The sequence below is a fragment of the Mastomys coucha genome, unplaced genomic scaffold (genome assembly GCF_008632895.1).
Source record: "Mastomys coucha isolate ucsf_1 unplaced genomic scaffold, UCSF_Mcou_1 pScaffold22, whole genome shotgun sequence".
NCBI lineage: Eukaryota > Metazoa > Chordata > Mammalia > Rodentia > Muridae > Mastomys > Mastomys coucha.
In genome coordinates, this window is record NW_022196905.1 from 84,371,485 (window position 1) to 84,387,048 (window position 15,564).

Sequence of the window (15,564 nt, forward strand, 5' to 3'; positions counted from 1 at the left end):
AAAAAAAAAAAAAAAAAGGAGAGAGAGAGATAAACTCAGCTGTGATATAAGTATACCAAATCAGCAAGATGGTTTGTCTCAAGCCGGGCGTGGTGGCGCACGCCTTTAATCCCAGCACTTGGGAAGCAGAGGCAGGTGGATTTCTGAGTTCGAGGCCAGCCTGGTCTACAGAGTGAGCTCCAGGACAGCCAGGGCTATACAGAGAAACCCTGTCTCGAAAAACCAAAAAAAAAAAAAAAAAAAAAAAAGATGGTTTGTCTCATGCTAATAGATATTGTTTTGCTTTAATGAGCCAGTGTCTTTTTACATAGCTCTGGCTGTCCTGGAACTTACTATGATGACCTGACTGGCCTCGAACTCACATATCTGCCTCTCAAGAGCACCACCATGCTCAGCTAGATAAAATTTTCTTATGAGTGTAGTTTTGATTTATAAGTTCAAATATGATTAATAGTTTTTAACAATTTTGTCTTACTATACCACTAAAAACTTTGTGTACTATTACTTAGCTAGTTTGAATGCGCTGCATTAAAGCGTAGAAGTGCTGGGACTGGAGAGATTGCTCAGTAGTTAAGAACACTGGCTGCTCTTCCAGAAGACCTCAGCCCCCAAAGGGTGGCTTACAGCCTCTTGTAACTCTAGTCCCAGCGGATCTTATACTCTCTTTTGGCCTCTGCAGGCACTGCATGCATGTACTACTCATACATGCAGAGAAAATACCTATGCACATAAAATAAAAATAAATCGTTAAAGTTTGCCTTGGTTGTTTTTGTCAAGTTGATGCAATCCTATTCATAGCTAGGAAGAGTGAACTTAATTGAGAAAATGACTCCATAAATTGGCCTAAGGGGGAAGGCCCAGCCATTGTGGGTGGTACCGTCCCTGGGCAGGTGATCCTGGGTGTATAAGAAAGCAGGCCGAGCCAGCCAGTAAATAGTGTTCTTTCATGGACTGGGCTTCAGTTCCTGCTTCCAGGTTTTTGCCTTGAATTCCTGCCTTGGCTTATATTCATGCAGGACAACAACTTTAAGCTGGTTGATCTGAAGGTGACTGACTTAATTTTATAATCAAATTGTATTAATAAGTACAGATCAGCAGAGACTGCCTTTTTTGAGGTGTATTGACTTGGACATACGATTAGCGTAAAATACAGTTTGTTCATAGATGCTGTATATAATCTTACAGGTTTCAACAAAAGAGTTCAGTAATGGTTGGTGGGATGTGGCACTGTGGTTAAGTGCTTTCCTGACGTAAAGCAAGCCCTGGGTCCAAACCATAGCACTGAAAAAAAAAAATTGTATAACCACTGCCACAATCAAGACAGAATATTTCTGTTACCCTAACCAATTGCCTTATCCTAATAAAAGTTTACCCTAATGTATATGAGTGATGTCTAACTGACCTTGAAAGTGAGTTTACAAACACAGTTTTCAGTCTTAACTGCATTACTGATACCAGCCGTACTGTTGAATTATTTATATTCCAGGAAAATTACCATTTCTGTTTAACTCGTCAGTGAAAGGATACTTTAGTAGCATCATGTTGAAGTACTTTGTTCTTTGAATATTACAGAAGAAAATTCTACAAGACAGAGTGAGGATTTGGGAAGCCAGTTTACAGAAATTTTCATTAAGCAGCCAGAAAATGTCACTCTCCTGTTATCTTTGTTGGAGGTAAATAGGGAACCTTGACATTCTGCCATGCTGATAAGCTGCTTTCTGTTGCCTTTGTGGGTGTTAATGAAGAGTAAAATGTTCACACTTGAGAAGGTAGTAAGGGAAGATTGCTGTATATCATGCTTTTGAATGCATATGAAGGATTCACATACTTGATATAGGAAATATGTGATTTATCAAAATACGCATCTTATTTCTAGTTTTACAAAGTGTTTATCATTATTAACATTTTAGTGAGTTTAATCAGTTAACATTAACTTTTCATTTCTTAAAATTCATTTTTAAAGTTCACTGAAATTCTATTTTTCTCTTGTAGTTTTTTTCTTAAATTTTATTGTTTGTGCCTCTTGCTCTTTTTTTTAAAGATTTATTTATTTCATGTATATGAGTATATACTGTAGCTGTACAGATAGTTGTGAGACTTCCTTCATCTGGTTGTTGGGAATTAACTTTTAGGACCTCTACTCACTCCCGTCAGCCCCGCTCGCTCCAGTTCAAAGATTTATTTATTATTATAAACAAGTACACTGTAGCTGTCTTCAGACATACTAGAAGAGGGTGTCAGATCTCATTACGGGTGGTTGTGAACCATCATATAATTGATGAACTCAGGACTTTTGGAAGAGCAGTCGGTGCTCTTTCCCACTGAGCCATCTCACCAGCCCTCTCTTGTAGTTTCTTATTGTACTATTAGTTGAAAACAATGTTCTCCTTGAAAATAGCAATTCTAGTTGCTAAACAGTTGAAATTCTTCCATTGCAGGAGTTTGATTTCCACGTCCGTTGGCCTGGTGTGAGACTACTGACTTCTCTTTTAAAGCAGCTAGGGCCTCCCGTGCAGCAAATCATCCTAGTCAGTCCCATGGGTAAGCCACTCCTCCTGGGGAACTCTGAGTACAAAGTAACGAACTGTAACTTAAATCAGTCTTTGTGGTTTTGGTCTGCCTGTAATTTTCTTACGATTGTACGTTTTAGGTGTTTCAAGATTAATGGACTTACTGGCAGATTCCAGAGAAATTATACGTAATGATGTAAGTTTAATTTGGAAAGAAAAAAAAGAACATGATGCTTATTTTCTCTCTTTGTAAATATACCTTCATGAGTTAAGAAAAGTTAGTTTTAGAAAGTTGGAGTGTTGGCGAACTTTTAAACTTACGTGTAAGTCTTGTGCTCAGCAAGTGTTTAGAGTTAGACAAACCCTTTTGTTACTCAAATTTACACTTCTCTGTATGTTTAGGCTTTTGTCTGAAATGCTAACATAGAATCCCACCTCAGAAATTGTCTTTTCACCTCAGAAATGTCAGTAAACATTATGAGACATTAAATGGTGTAAGTTTACAATACATTGCACATGGCTTCCTCGCTCTTTTCTTTCTTTCTTTCTTTCTTTCTTTTTTTTTTGAGACAGGGTTTCTCTGTGTAGCCCTGGCTATTCTAGAACTCGCTCTGTAGACCTGGCTGGCCTGGAACTCAGAAATCCCCCTGCCTCTGCCTCCCAAGTGCTGGGATTAAAGGTGTGGGCCACCACTGCCCAGCAGCTTCCTTGTTCTTATGTCATGGAATATGTGTCCACAAGATTTTCACTGATAATCTCTTTATGCAGATTGTCACTATTCTGTAGTCATTCTCCATTCTGATACTTACTTTGGTTCTTGCTTATGATTTTGAACTTTGTAACAGGTTAATACAAAGCAGAAACAGAACTAAACCAAACCCTTGACCTGTGATCCATGGAATACATATTTTAAACTTAACATTTAAAACTCTGTTGTAGTGGGGCTACAGAGATGACTCTGAAGCTAGGAGTGCTTGCTGCTCTTGGATAGGATTCAGGTTCAGTTCCCAGCACAACATGGCAGTTCACAACTCTCTGTAATTCCAGTTCTAGGGCATTCAGCTCCTCTTCTGCTCTCAGCAGGTCCAGCCGTGTACACAGTGCACATACATAGAATCAAGAAGCACTCGTGCACATAAGATAAAAAGAAAGCTAAAGCTTTTAAATGTTGTAGTATCTATGGCAAAGCAGTATTATAGATAGTAAAATGCTGTAACAATTAACTTATAGAAACAAATCTTTATTCAATATTTAAATTATGTTTGTTTGTTTTTGAGATAGAATCTTACACTGCAGCCCAGGGTGGCCTAAAACCTGACTCCCCCAACCCCCCCACCCCTGCTAGCATTACAGACGTCTTTGTACCTGCTTTGTGTGTTTGTTTGTTTATTTTGTTTAAGAATTCTCTTTTTGAATGAACATCCATCTACTAGGAATAATTTAGAATGTTTTTCCATAATTAAATCACAACTATAGAGGGTAGAGATGTGGCTGAGCAATTAAGAGTATTTGTTACAGAGGACCAGGGTGTGGCTCCTAGTCCCCATGTCAAGAGGCTCACTATGCCTGTAACTCTGGAATTAGATGATCTCTCTTCTAGCCTCCACAGGCACTTCAGACATGGCATGCACACACATATACATAAATAAAAATTTTAATGAAATAAAACATGACTGTGCCTTAAATTCAAGGTTTCTGTTCAGCCCTCAGTTTAGATAATAAACTGATAAGCCTTCCAATAAAGAAATTCTCTTTCTCTAAGTCTTGGTTCATTCATGTCATCAGAATTTGTTTTAATTTTCAGATATAAAATTTCCCTTTTTACAGATGCCTACTTTGGTTTTTTAATTCATTTCTTAGAGCATATATATTCATTGTAGAAATTAAAACGATTACATTTTAATGCAGGCTTATCAGGTACTTTGATCTGTCCCAGCCAGCACCCCCTGCTGCCCCACCCCACCATGTTTCGGTCTATTTTCTTTAGCTTTTGGCCCTTTCTTCTAACTTTTTGCTTTGGTTTTTATTTGAGGCAGATAAGATGATTGTCTATGTTGTCTTTTATTAATTTTATGAATGGAGCTTAAGTTTTATTTTTGTTGTAACCTCTAATATCTTAGTTTTATATGTTTTATAGGTATGTTTTCTTGGTTTCAATTGACCTACTCAGCAAAATAAGAGGAAAATAAACTACTAGTAAATGTTGAGATTTAAAACTGGTAATCTCTGTTAGGTGCTGCTTTCCCACCTTTTAAATTATATGACATCTAGGTGTGGTAGAGCATGCCTTTAGCCCCAGCACTCTGGAGACAGAAGCAGGGGGATCTGATGGAGTTTGAGGCTGGTGTAGTATGTATGGAGTGTTCCATGGAAATTGTGTGGCAGAGGGATTCAAGATACTATTATTCTATTTTGCAGATAAGTATTCTGAGACATGGAGTTTGTGTACTTTGCTTAAAGTTATACAGCTAGTATGTAGGGCATTTAGCTTCTGTCCACTTTATGAGACTCAGAGTTTGTGTGTTTTATGTGTACCTTTTTTCCCCCTTTTATGCAGCATTATGTTGGCAGGAGATTTGACATTTAAATTCTATTTTACCTTTCCTTCATTCTATTTTACCTTTCCTTCATGTTAGTGTTAAGATTTGAAAATCAGGGAAATGGGTGGGATGAGCCCAGTGAGTCGAGAGCATTCTTAACCTTGTGTAGACACTTAGCTGCTTGCCACCATGGCACTCACAGCCCTGTGTGCTAAATCTCTGAAGCTGTGCTTTTCCCCTTCATATATTTGTTGTCTCTTTTATCTGTGGTCACTGAGGGGCTCAGAAGGACTTGCTAAGTGATATTGAAGTAGGAAGTGAGTAATAGGGCTAGAGAGAGTGGCTGAGCAGGTCAGAGCACTGCTGCTCTTCCAGAGGAACTTGATTCATTTCCCAGCACCCACGTTAGCTTAGGAGTCTGGAATTCCAGTTCCAGGGATCCTGTACCCTCTTATTGCCTCCACAGGCACTAGGCTTGTGAGTGGTATATAGGCATACATACAGGCAAAATACCATACGCCTAAAGAGAAATGAATAATAAACAGTAATGTAAGTTTTTAAAAAGGTAAGTGACAAAGATATAAACAGCTTAATAAGCTGAAAAAAACCCTAAAAGTCAAGGCAAAGACTTAGTTAACTTTTGTTTGTTTGTCAGTTCTGTAGCTTTATCTGGCATTCAGCAGTTAGGTCTAATCCACACTGACTAGATTTTGAAATGTGTAAACAGAATCATAAGTTCCCATGATACACTATGGGATATTCCTCATTTGGCCCAGACAGCTTAGTTGAGTCCTTATCTGTGCACAGTCCGATGTGCATCTCGAGGCTCCCTACACACACCTGGACCCTATCTCCTCCATGACAGATCCAGGGTCCAAGTGCCTGTGGTGCTTCTTGAGGCCTACTGCGTGACTGCTTGGGAATGTCAACGGTGCACTCCTGAATTGCACCTTGTTGTTGGCAGGACAGCCATTCTTCTTGCTCCCCTTTGTGGAAGGCATTCTTGCCAGCCACGGGTAGGCAAAGACTGTAGAAGGGAAAGCCGTGCCACACGTACGTACCTTCTGTAAACTTTGTGCACAGGGCATGAATTTCCATTTCCTTTCTGTTGATTTAAAATCAAATTGTAGGGATTTTGGGGCCTGATTTGCAAGGTATCCTAACTCTGTAGAAGTTCTATTAGAATGTGGTAGTATTTCATGATTTATATTATCATTTTGAGTAGAATAAATATAAGAACTTTATAATCATTCTCAGCTTGGGGAAACTACACGATGGCAGATAAGAATGAGGTAATTGTGGTTTTTTTTAAAGGGTTTTTTTAAAAAAGATTTATTTATTTTTTATGTGTATGAGTACACTGTAGTTGTACAGATGGCTGTGAGCCATCATGTGGCTGCTGGGAATTGAACTCAGGGAATTGAACTCCCTCCGGCCCCCGCTCGCTCTGGCCGTAGTATACTGTAGCTGTCTTCAAATGTACCAGAAGAGGACGTCAGATCTCATTATGCTCAGGACCTTCAGAAGAGCCACCATGTGGTTGCTGGGATCTGAACTCAGGACCTTCGGAAGAGCAGTCATTGCTCTTACCGCTGAGCCATCTTGCCAGCCCTGTGTTCTTTTTTTTTTTTTTTTTTTTTTTTTTTTTTTTAAGATTTATTTATTTATTTTATGAATATGAGGACACACTGTAGCTGTTGTGAACCTTCATCTGGTTGTTGAGAATTGACTTTTAGGACCTCTGCTCTCTCTGGTCAACCCTGCTTTCTCCAGCCCAAAGATTTATTTATTATTATAAATAAGTACATTGTAGCTGTTTTCAGATGCGTCAGAAGAGGGCCTCAGATCTCATTACGGGTGGTTGTAAACCACTATGTGGTTGCTGGGATTTGAACTCAGGACCTTCAGAAGAGCAGTCTGTGCTCTTACTCACTGAGCCATCTCACTAACCTGGTTTTTGTGTTCTTAGTGTATATAGTAAGAAAAAAGCTATTAGATGTAAACCCTTACCAAGGCCCTGTTCCTATGTGATCTATGACCATCAGGGGAACTTAACTCTCTGCTCTCTACGTCCTTGTGTATATAGAGAACAAAACAGTTGGATTTGTAAAATGCTGTTTATTGTAGGATTCTATGATTTTAAGTAATTTTTAGACGTCCGATAAATTTAATACTCAACTGAGTGTCACCTTTCTTTTCTATAAGGGTGTCTTACTACTGCAGGCTTTAACAAGGAGCAATGGAGCAATCCAGAAAATTGTTGCTTTTGAAAATGCTTTTGAGAGACTACTGGACATTATTACAGAGGAAGGGAACAGTGACGGAGGTAAGAATGAGAGACCGTGAAGACTGCTTTGTATTCACTCACCTTGAGGGCAGTCACCATGTTTTCCCGCAGTACATACGCTTGATTACATAACTGCCCCTCTTCCCAGCCATATTCACTCCCAGGATCAAATGTCAGTGTAAAACCTCAGGTTTTCACAGATTTCAGTCTTTTCCAGGGAGGGACCTGGAAATGTCAGTGCAGCAGGAGTCCTTAGCAAATTATCTTCCCAATAGAAGAAATGAAGAGCTGTAAACAGCAAGATAGAGAAGAAAGGCAGGAGTCTATCTGCTTGTGAGTGCACTGTATCAGAAACATAGATGAGCACATTCACATCTTCAGTGTCAGAATTTATTGATAGTAATTCCCAAGGCATTGTAATTTCAGAGGCAGCAACTTGCAGATCCTCCCACTTTGCCAACACAGGTTCTTTTATTGAAGTCCTAATTACTGGTATTAACTCATAGATCATACAGTTCATACCACTCAGTACATATATCTGCATGTGTGTAAATGTAGACTACATAGAGCTAAGGGGCAACAGCACAGTTAGAGGTTTCAGAAGCCAGGGAAACTGGTAGAGCATAGAGTCTGTATGAATATGAAAATCAACCAAACTTAGCTTCTCATTTGGAGAACTTACAGTTGCGGGTGTCAGCTTTAGAGTCAAGCTAAATGTCCTGTTCATTGACAGGACAAGGAATTGACAGTTACAGTAGACCATGTCAGCAGCAGGGACAAGAAGATTGAAGCCCTGGGACAGTTGGGAGGTCTTTGTCTGTTCATCTCTGAAGTGCATTCTGGGTGGTCAGATGACAGCTGAGTGGATTGTTAACTGTTCCAGGGCTGAGTGTCCACTGCTTTCTTGGGATCAATTGCAGGATCAGACTCTTGGTCTGCTGTGTGGCACAGGGAGTGGTGGTATGCTGGGCTGCATTTGTGTGTGGAGGTCAGAGGACAACTTCGAGTAGTCGATTCTCTTTAGGTGGGTTCCAGGGACCAGACTCAGGCTCTAGACCTGCACAGCAGCAAGCACTGGCAGCCACTGAGTCATCTCACTGGCCCTTGATAGACTTTGTTTCCCTGATATGGTCATATTTTGCCTATGGGCCCTTAAACATCTTAATTCATCCTGATAAGTGTGTGGGGTGCCCTTCTTACTCCCAGGAACTAGTCTGTGCCTCATGGGAGAACTGCACAGCTGGTGTTATTCTCTGCTCTGTTGGGTACAGAGTCCCCTTCCCGCCTCAAAACTGAGTCAAACGCTGCTATAAACTGAAGTCTCTCAGGGCAAGGCACAGCTGCTCTTTACAGCACGGAGGAGCTTAAGGCAGGAGCAAACTTGATCTCAAACATTTGTATGTAATCAGTTTCTTATTGGTAGCTTGAGTTGGCATCAAACTTGTGATCATTTTGCCTTTGCTTCCAGCTGCTGGGATTACAGGTGTGAGTCCTGAAGAGAGGTTAGAAGGGAAAGCTCTAAAGAGAGAGGAAGTTGGTTGATAGCTTGAACATCTTAGGAGGAATAAGCAGAAAAGTTGACCGTTCTGGAGCTAGGGTTGCTTTCCTTTGAGGTTAAAGGTTTTAGTTGAGCCAGGTGTGGTGGTGCATGCCTTTGATCCCAGCACTCTGTGGGCAGGGGTAAATAGATCTCTGTGAGTGAGGACAGCCTGGTCTATAGAGCGAGTTCCAGGACAGCTACATGATAGAGACCCTGCCTCAAAGCAAACAAAATCGTTTTCATAAAATACTTATGTTTTCAAATTTTTAATTTTTGTCAATTTATATACTTAGTAATAACCATTGCAAATAGCATGGTTAAGTTTACAGACAAAGCAGCAGGTTCGTAGATAACAGTTCCAAAAATATAGGCCTTAGGAAGAGAAAAGCTGATGAATGGGACTTCATTAAAATTGGAAAGTTGTATTCTACAAAAGATGCTGTTAAGAGAATATGGTAATGGCATGGACTGAGAAAAAATATTTTAAAACTTATATCTGAAAAAAGACTTAAAAACTTAATAGTAAAAAAGAAAAGCAAAATAAAAAAATAGGCAAAAGGTCTGAACACACTTTTCAGTAAAGTAGGTACCACAGTTTGCAGTAACATTCAAATAAATGCTCACATTACATCATTAGACAGTTGTATGGGAACAAGGAGACACCACTACATAGCAGTACAATGGGGAAAATCCAAAACCTCAACTCTACTAGATTCTGGTGAGGAGGTGGAAAGATAGGAATGTGTTGCTGGTAGAAATGCAAAGGGATGCAACCAGTGTGGAAGACACTGCAGTTTCCTACAAAGCTAACCATAGTCTTACTGTGAGATCTAATGGTATTACCATTTCATATTTATCCAAATTACATTAAAACTTATATCCAACCAAAAAGTTATGCTTAAATGTTCATAGATGCTATTCACATTGCTAAAACTTGGAAGCAACCAAGATGTCCTTGAGTAGGTGAATGGATACATGCTAATGGGTTCATAAAGTGAGATACTACTCAGCAGTGAAAGAAGTCATCAAGCTACAGAAAGGCGATTGGGAGCCTTAAGTACATACTGCCAAGTGATTCCCGTTATGCAGCTTTCTAAGAGAAGACTGTAGAGGCAGGACTAAGTATTTGCAGTTATTAGGGGTTTGGATAGGGAAAAAGGGAAGTTTTGGAATGATGAGACTATTCTGTTTGGTACTGTACTGGTAAATACACAGATTCTATACTTGTCGGAACTCAGTGCTTTGCAGGGTGAGGAGTGAACTGTGATCTCCTGTAATATGTGCCAGTAACATCATCCCTTGTAACAAATGCACCACACTTTAGTAAGATGCAGGATCATGATGAGGGGATCACGGGGAGGGGAGCGGGCGGAAGCACTGTTGTCCTGTTTTCTGTAACTGTAAGCCTGCTCTAAGAAGCAGTTATTTAGATTGCTTTTCACATTTTTTAATTTAGTGTGTAGGGACCAGAGGATAGTTTGCAGTTGTCTCTCTCCTTCCACCATGTGAGTCTTGGGGATTGAACTCAGGTCATCAGGGTTGTCAGTGAGTGATTCACTCCACTGAACACAAATCTCATAAGACTAAAAGTATGTGTGTATGTCTGTACTAGGACCTGAAGCTGTGAGTACCTTGAGCACTGTACTCAGAGGAAGCAGGAACTCTTGGTTGGTCTAGACTTAGAGGTCAGTGGGAAGGTTTTCATCGTGATGGTAGCAGAAGCTGTAGTGTGGGTGAAACTGCCCAGGGCAGTGATGTTTGTAATTAAAGATGTAGGAGAAGAATGAGGCAGGAGGACAGGGACATGAACGATAGCCTGAGGAGTAGCCAAGTGGAGAAACCCAGGGAGAGGGCTTTCAGAGAAGAGGCAGACACTGTCAAATGTCTCAGATGCCTGAAGAGTGATAGATAAGTCAGGAGTAAATGTTGAGTACTTTGCTCCTTTGTATATAACTGAAGTCTTGTTTCTTGTGTCTGCCAGGACACAGTTAAGTAGGACATTTACAAACGTGTGTGTGTGTACATTACAGTCTGGTGGAGAGAACAAGCTTCCAGAAGGCAGGCTAACCCAGTCCTGGGGTCTTGATACTCAGCACTGAAAGCCGGCTATTTACGCTTGCACATAAATATGAAAGGTGGCTTACTGTAGTGACTGAGAAAGAGTGCAGACACAGGCACATGGTGTCGGGTCAGAACAGGCTGGGCAGTGCTGACTGACCGTGGAGAAGGACACTTGAGGACACTGGTTGAGTTCTGTCAGATGTCTCCTGCCTTAATGCCTCCATTTTATGTTCTTTTCCCAGGTATAGTAGTGGAAGATTGTTTGATTTTGCTCCAAAACTTGTTAAAAAACAACAATTCCAATCAAAATTTTTTTAAAGAAGGCTCTTATATTCAACGCATGAAACCTTGGTTTGAAGTTGGAGATGAAAACTCTGGTTGGTCAGCACAGAAAGTGACTAATCTACATTTAATGCTACAGGTATGTGCTCCTCAGGCATCACGCCACAGAAAGAAAATTGCTTCAATTTTCAATCCAGGGTTTTCAGTTGGTTTTTAGAGGCAATATAAAACCTTTTAAAAAGGATTTTTAAATAACATACTTATTTTGTATATACTGTGGTATACAAGGGCATTTTAATGTTCTGTATTTGAGCGTGTGTGTCACACACATGTGTGTGGAGGTCCACCATGTAGGGTAATTTTAATTTTCATCAAACTCAGGTTATCAGGTGCTATTTCCCACTGGCTGCCATAAGGACATTTGGAAAAGTACATGTTAAGTATTAATCACATGTGTACCCTATACTGCCCTGCTCTCCCTTCTTCACTTCTCCCCTCAGTTCTCCTGTTTTTATGTTATCCATACTTGCACAAGTCTCGGGATTTATGTAAAAAATCTAAAGACCACAGATGGCAAAAAATGATGACATTTGTTTTTCTATAACTAGCCTGTTCATTTGGTAGGATTCTCTCTAGTTGCATTTGCTTTTCTGCAAACAACCTTTTTTTAAAGGTTTGTTTTATTTTTATGTATATCTGTATGTGTCTGGGTAAATGTATGCCACTTATATGTGGTGTCCATGAAGGCCAGAGTAGATCATGTTGGAGATCCTGGACCTGATGTCAACACGTAGTCATGGCCACCATAAACTCTTGTTGGACCCTGTGTTGGTTCAGCGACTTGACTGTTGTGAATGTAGTAGACACTAATGTGGAAGTGTCTGTGTCTTAGGTCGGCTTGGAGTCCTTTGGACCTGGAGCAGTGCAGCTTAGACTACCATGTAAAAAAAAATTGGGGCTAGAGAGATGACTGAGTGGTTAAAAACACTTGCTGCTCTTCCAGAAGAACCAGGCTTGGTTCTATTATTTATATTTGGAGGCTACATCTGCTTGTAACTCCAGTTTCAAGGGATCAAACGCCCTCTTCTGGCCTCTTCACACACCAACACACACATGACCCATTCTTTCATTTAGTCTCCTCCCTCTCCCTCTCCCCACAGAAAAAAACTTTTAAAATAGAGCTTGGGAATTAACGCAAAGGTAGAGAACTTGTCTGGGAAGCACAAAGCTCTGGATTGGGTCCTCAGCACCAATAAAACATTTGAAAAATAAATAAAACTAGCACTCCCTTGAAGGATATTTCATCCCTTTCTGACATTGGTCATTCTCAATTTACTTAACACCACAAAAAGAGAGAGAGAGAAATTTTAGGAATTATTTTGAAGAAAAGTGTCAGTTTAAAAAGTATATCACTGTCCAAAAAGTTAATGTAGTATATCATGTAAATGGAGAAATGCAACATTATAGTTCTATGTATTATGCATATACTACATATGTGGATATTCTAAACTATGTGTTATATACTATAGATATGTGTGGGTTCATTGCAGGGTTTTTTTTTAATATTTATTTATTTTATTTATATTAGTACACTGTAGCTGTCTTCAGACATACCAGAAGAGGGCATCAGATCCCATTACAGATGGTTGTGAGCCACCATGTGGGTGCTAGGAATTGAACTCAGGACCTCTGGACAAACATTTAGTGTTCTTAACTGCTGAGCCATCTCTCCAGCCCCCATTGCAGGGTGTTTTACTTTTAAAAAGAAATGGCTAAACTTGCTTTGCCCCCTTATTGAAAACATCTCCTTCTTATGCTTAGTGAAGACAATGAAGTCTGCAGCAAAGCCAATGAGATTCATTCATACGAGATCTCATTACGGATGGTTGTGAGCCACCATGTGGTTGCTGGGATTTGAACTCAGGACCTTCAGAAGAGCAGTCAGTGCTCTTAACCACTGAGCTATCTCTCCAGCCCAATAATAATTGTTTTAGTTGGTTACTTCTGTACTATAAAGTCATGGATGACTTTGTCTGGCACTTTCATTACCTAAGTATTGTCATCAATACTATATTACATATATATGATTTTTCCTTATAAACATATGGCTAGTTTGTAAAATATAAGCCATATCTTAAGTTATTTTGAAGTTATTTTGAAGATTTAACTGGGCCTGATTAGTTGTTTCAGAAGTTTCAGTGTTCAGGTTCAGAGTAATCATGGAATCGTGCCCTGGTCTTCTATCAGGCCTCCAACTGTAAGCTGTAGCCTCTCTTTATTTCCAGTGTTCATGGAACTCATCATAATTCAGACTAGGCGGCTTTTAAACCCATTTTGCTATTAGATCATACTAATACTTCTCAGAGAAGCCTGCCATCCTGTATCTTAATTCAGTTTTGTATTGAATAGACCTTATTTTGTAAATGCTGTGTTTATTATTTGAGTGCAGAAACGGCTGAGGCAGTTGCTACTGTGAGAGTTTAGATCATCTGAGAGGGACAACATTAAGCAAATAGCAAAATGTCTTATTACTAGCACTATTGCTGTAGAAGTAAGAAGGGACAGCACTTAGCTCTGGTGAGCACATAAGGGAGTGCTCCATACAGATGGCTTTGTTCGAGTGGACCAGCTTTGTCTAAAACCTTTATGGAAAATTTTGAGATGTCCTCATCCAAGTGGGCTAGTCTTGGACTCCTGGTCCTTCTGCCTCCACCTTCCAAGTGCTAATATTGCAGGTGTACTCCACCATGCCCTGCTACAAATCTTTAAAGACAAATTTTATTCTCTTTTACAGCTTGTGCGGGTACTGGTATCTCCCACCAACCCTCCCGGTGCTACCAGTAGCTGCCAGAAGGCCATGTTCCAGTGTGGGCTACTACAGCAGCTTTGCACTATCCTGATGGCTACTGGAATTCCTGCTGATATCCTGACTGAGGTAAATGAAGAGGCCACTCTGTAGAAGTTGAAATTGGGAATCTTCGGAATTAGACATTAACAGTAGGAAAAATAGTGATAGCTAACCATTTTTATGATGACTTCCTCACTCACTACACAATAATGGCAGTGTTAGTTCTAAAAGGCATAGTCTTCCCTCAAGTTCGTAATGTCCAATGTTAACCTTAGCTCATCGTCTCCAAGTGTTCTTCAGTAATTTTATTGAAAGTATTTAACAAATATATAATTTTTGAAGTTATAATATCAAAATATTTTCCCCTTTCCTTCTCTTCAAACATAGCTTTTTTAAAGTGACATCTTTCAGATACCCAGTGGCTTTTCAGAAAGCCATACCCTAGGGGCTAGAGAGATGGATCCAAGGTTAGAAGCACTGGCTGCTCTTTCAGAGGTCCTGAGTTTAAAGCAATCACTTGGTGGCTCATCACCATCTATAATGAGAGCTGGTGCCTTCTTCTGGCCTGCAGGCATACATGCAGACAGAACTCTGTATACATAATAAACGAATAAATCTTTAAAAAAAAATTTAAAAAGAAGAAAGAAAGGCATACCCTATAGCCTGGGCACTTCCATCAGTGTTCTTAAAAATGAACACAAAGATTTGAACCTCTTGATTTCATGATTTTGTGGCATTTTTGGAATCAAGAGAGTAGCAAACCACCTTGAATTATTTCAGACCACTTACAGGAGGAATTTACAGTTTTAATCTTAAGAACAAATTTATTTGGTCTCCCTCAATAGGAAGACTCATAGAATAATAAATTTTTACCTCAATTTATGGCATTTTTTTGTTTGTTCCTTTTTTTTTTTTTAAATATCATCCTTTTTTGTTTTGTTTTGTTTTATTTTCGAGACAGGGTTTCTCTGTAGCCCTAGCTGTCCTGGAACTCACTCTGTAGACCAGGCTGGCCTCGAACTCAGAAATCTGCCTGCCTCTGTCTCCCAAGTGCTGGGACTAAAGGTGTGTGCCACCACCACCTGGCATTTTTTGTTTCTTATCTATAAGAATAATGAAGTAAGTTCACAGAAATATAGATACTTTGAGTTTCTTTGTTGGGCTGGCAAGAGGCATCAGTAAAGACACTCATTGCCAAACCTCTTCAGATAAACTGAATCCCAGGGACAGAGAGAGCCCTGCCTGTCCCACAAGGTGTCCTGGGATCTCCATAGATGTATCGTGGCACATGCATGCTGGCATAAACAAATAAAGAAACATAATAAAATTCTTAAGTAAGTTATACTTATCAGTTAATATATACACATTAAAAGTACAAATAATAACAAAAGTTTTAGAACAAACCAGCTGGTTTTACATTTCACATTTGTCTCTACTTTAAGTCAACCTACCCCCAAACCCCCCTAACACGCAACTCTCTTACTTCACTCCTTCCT

General features: G+C 39.7%; 1 protein-coding gene across 4 annotated transcripts in view; it reads left to right on the plus strand.

Annotated features, from left to right (window-relative positions):
- The window catches only part of Uso1 (USO1 vesicle transport factor), a 65,760-nt gene that overhangs the window by 23,994 nt on the left and 26,202 nt on the right, over positions 1-15,564 (plus strand). For all 4 annotated transcript variants that reach the window (XM_031390984.1, XM_031390980.1, XM_031390981.1 and 1 more), the window contains 6 exons: positions 1,573-1,673; positions 2,439-2,541; positions 2,651-2,706; positions 7,256-7,376; positions 11,181-11,359; positions 14,015-14,155. In XM_031390984.1, the coding sequence (XP_031246844.1) occupies positions 1,573-1,673; positions 2,439-2,541; positions 2,651-2,706; positions 7,256-7,376; positions 11,181-11,359; positions 14,015-14,155 (701 nt within the window). The remainder of the gene's footprint in view (positions 1-1,572; positions 1,674-2,438; positions 2,542-2,650; positions 2,707-7,255; positions 7,377-11,180; positions 11,360-14,014; positions 14,156-15,564) is intronic.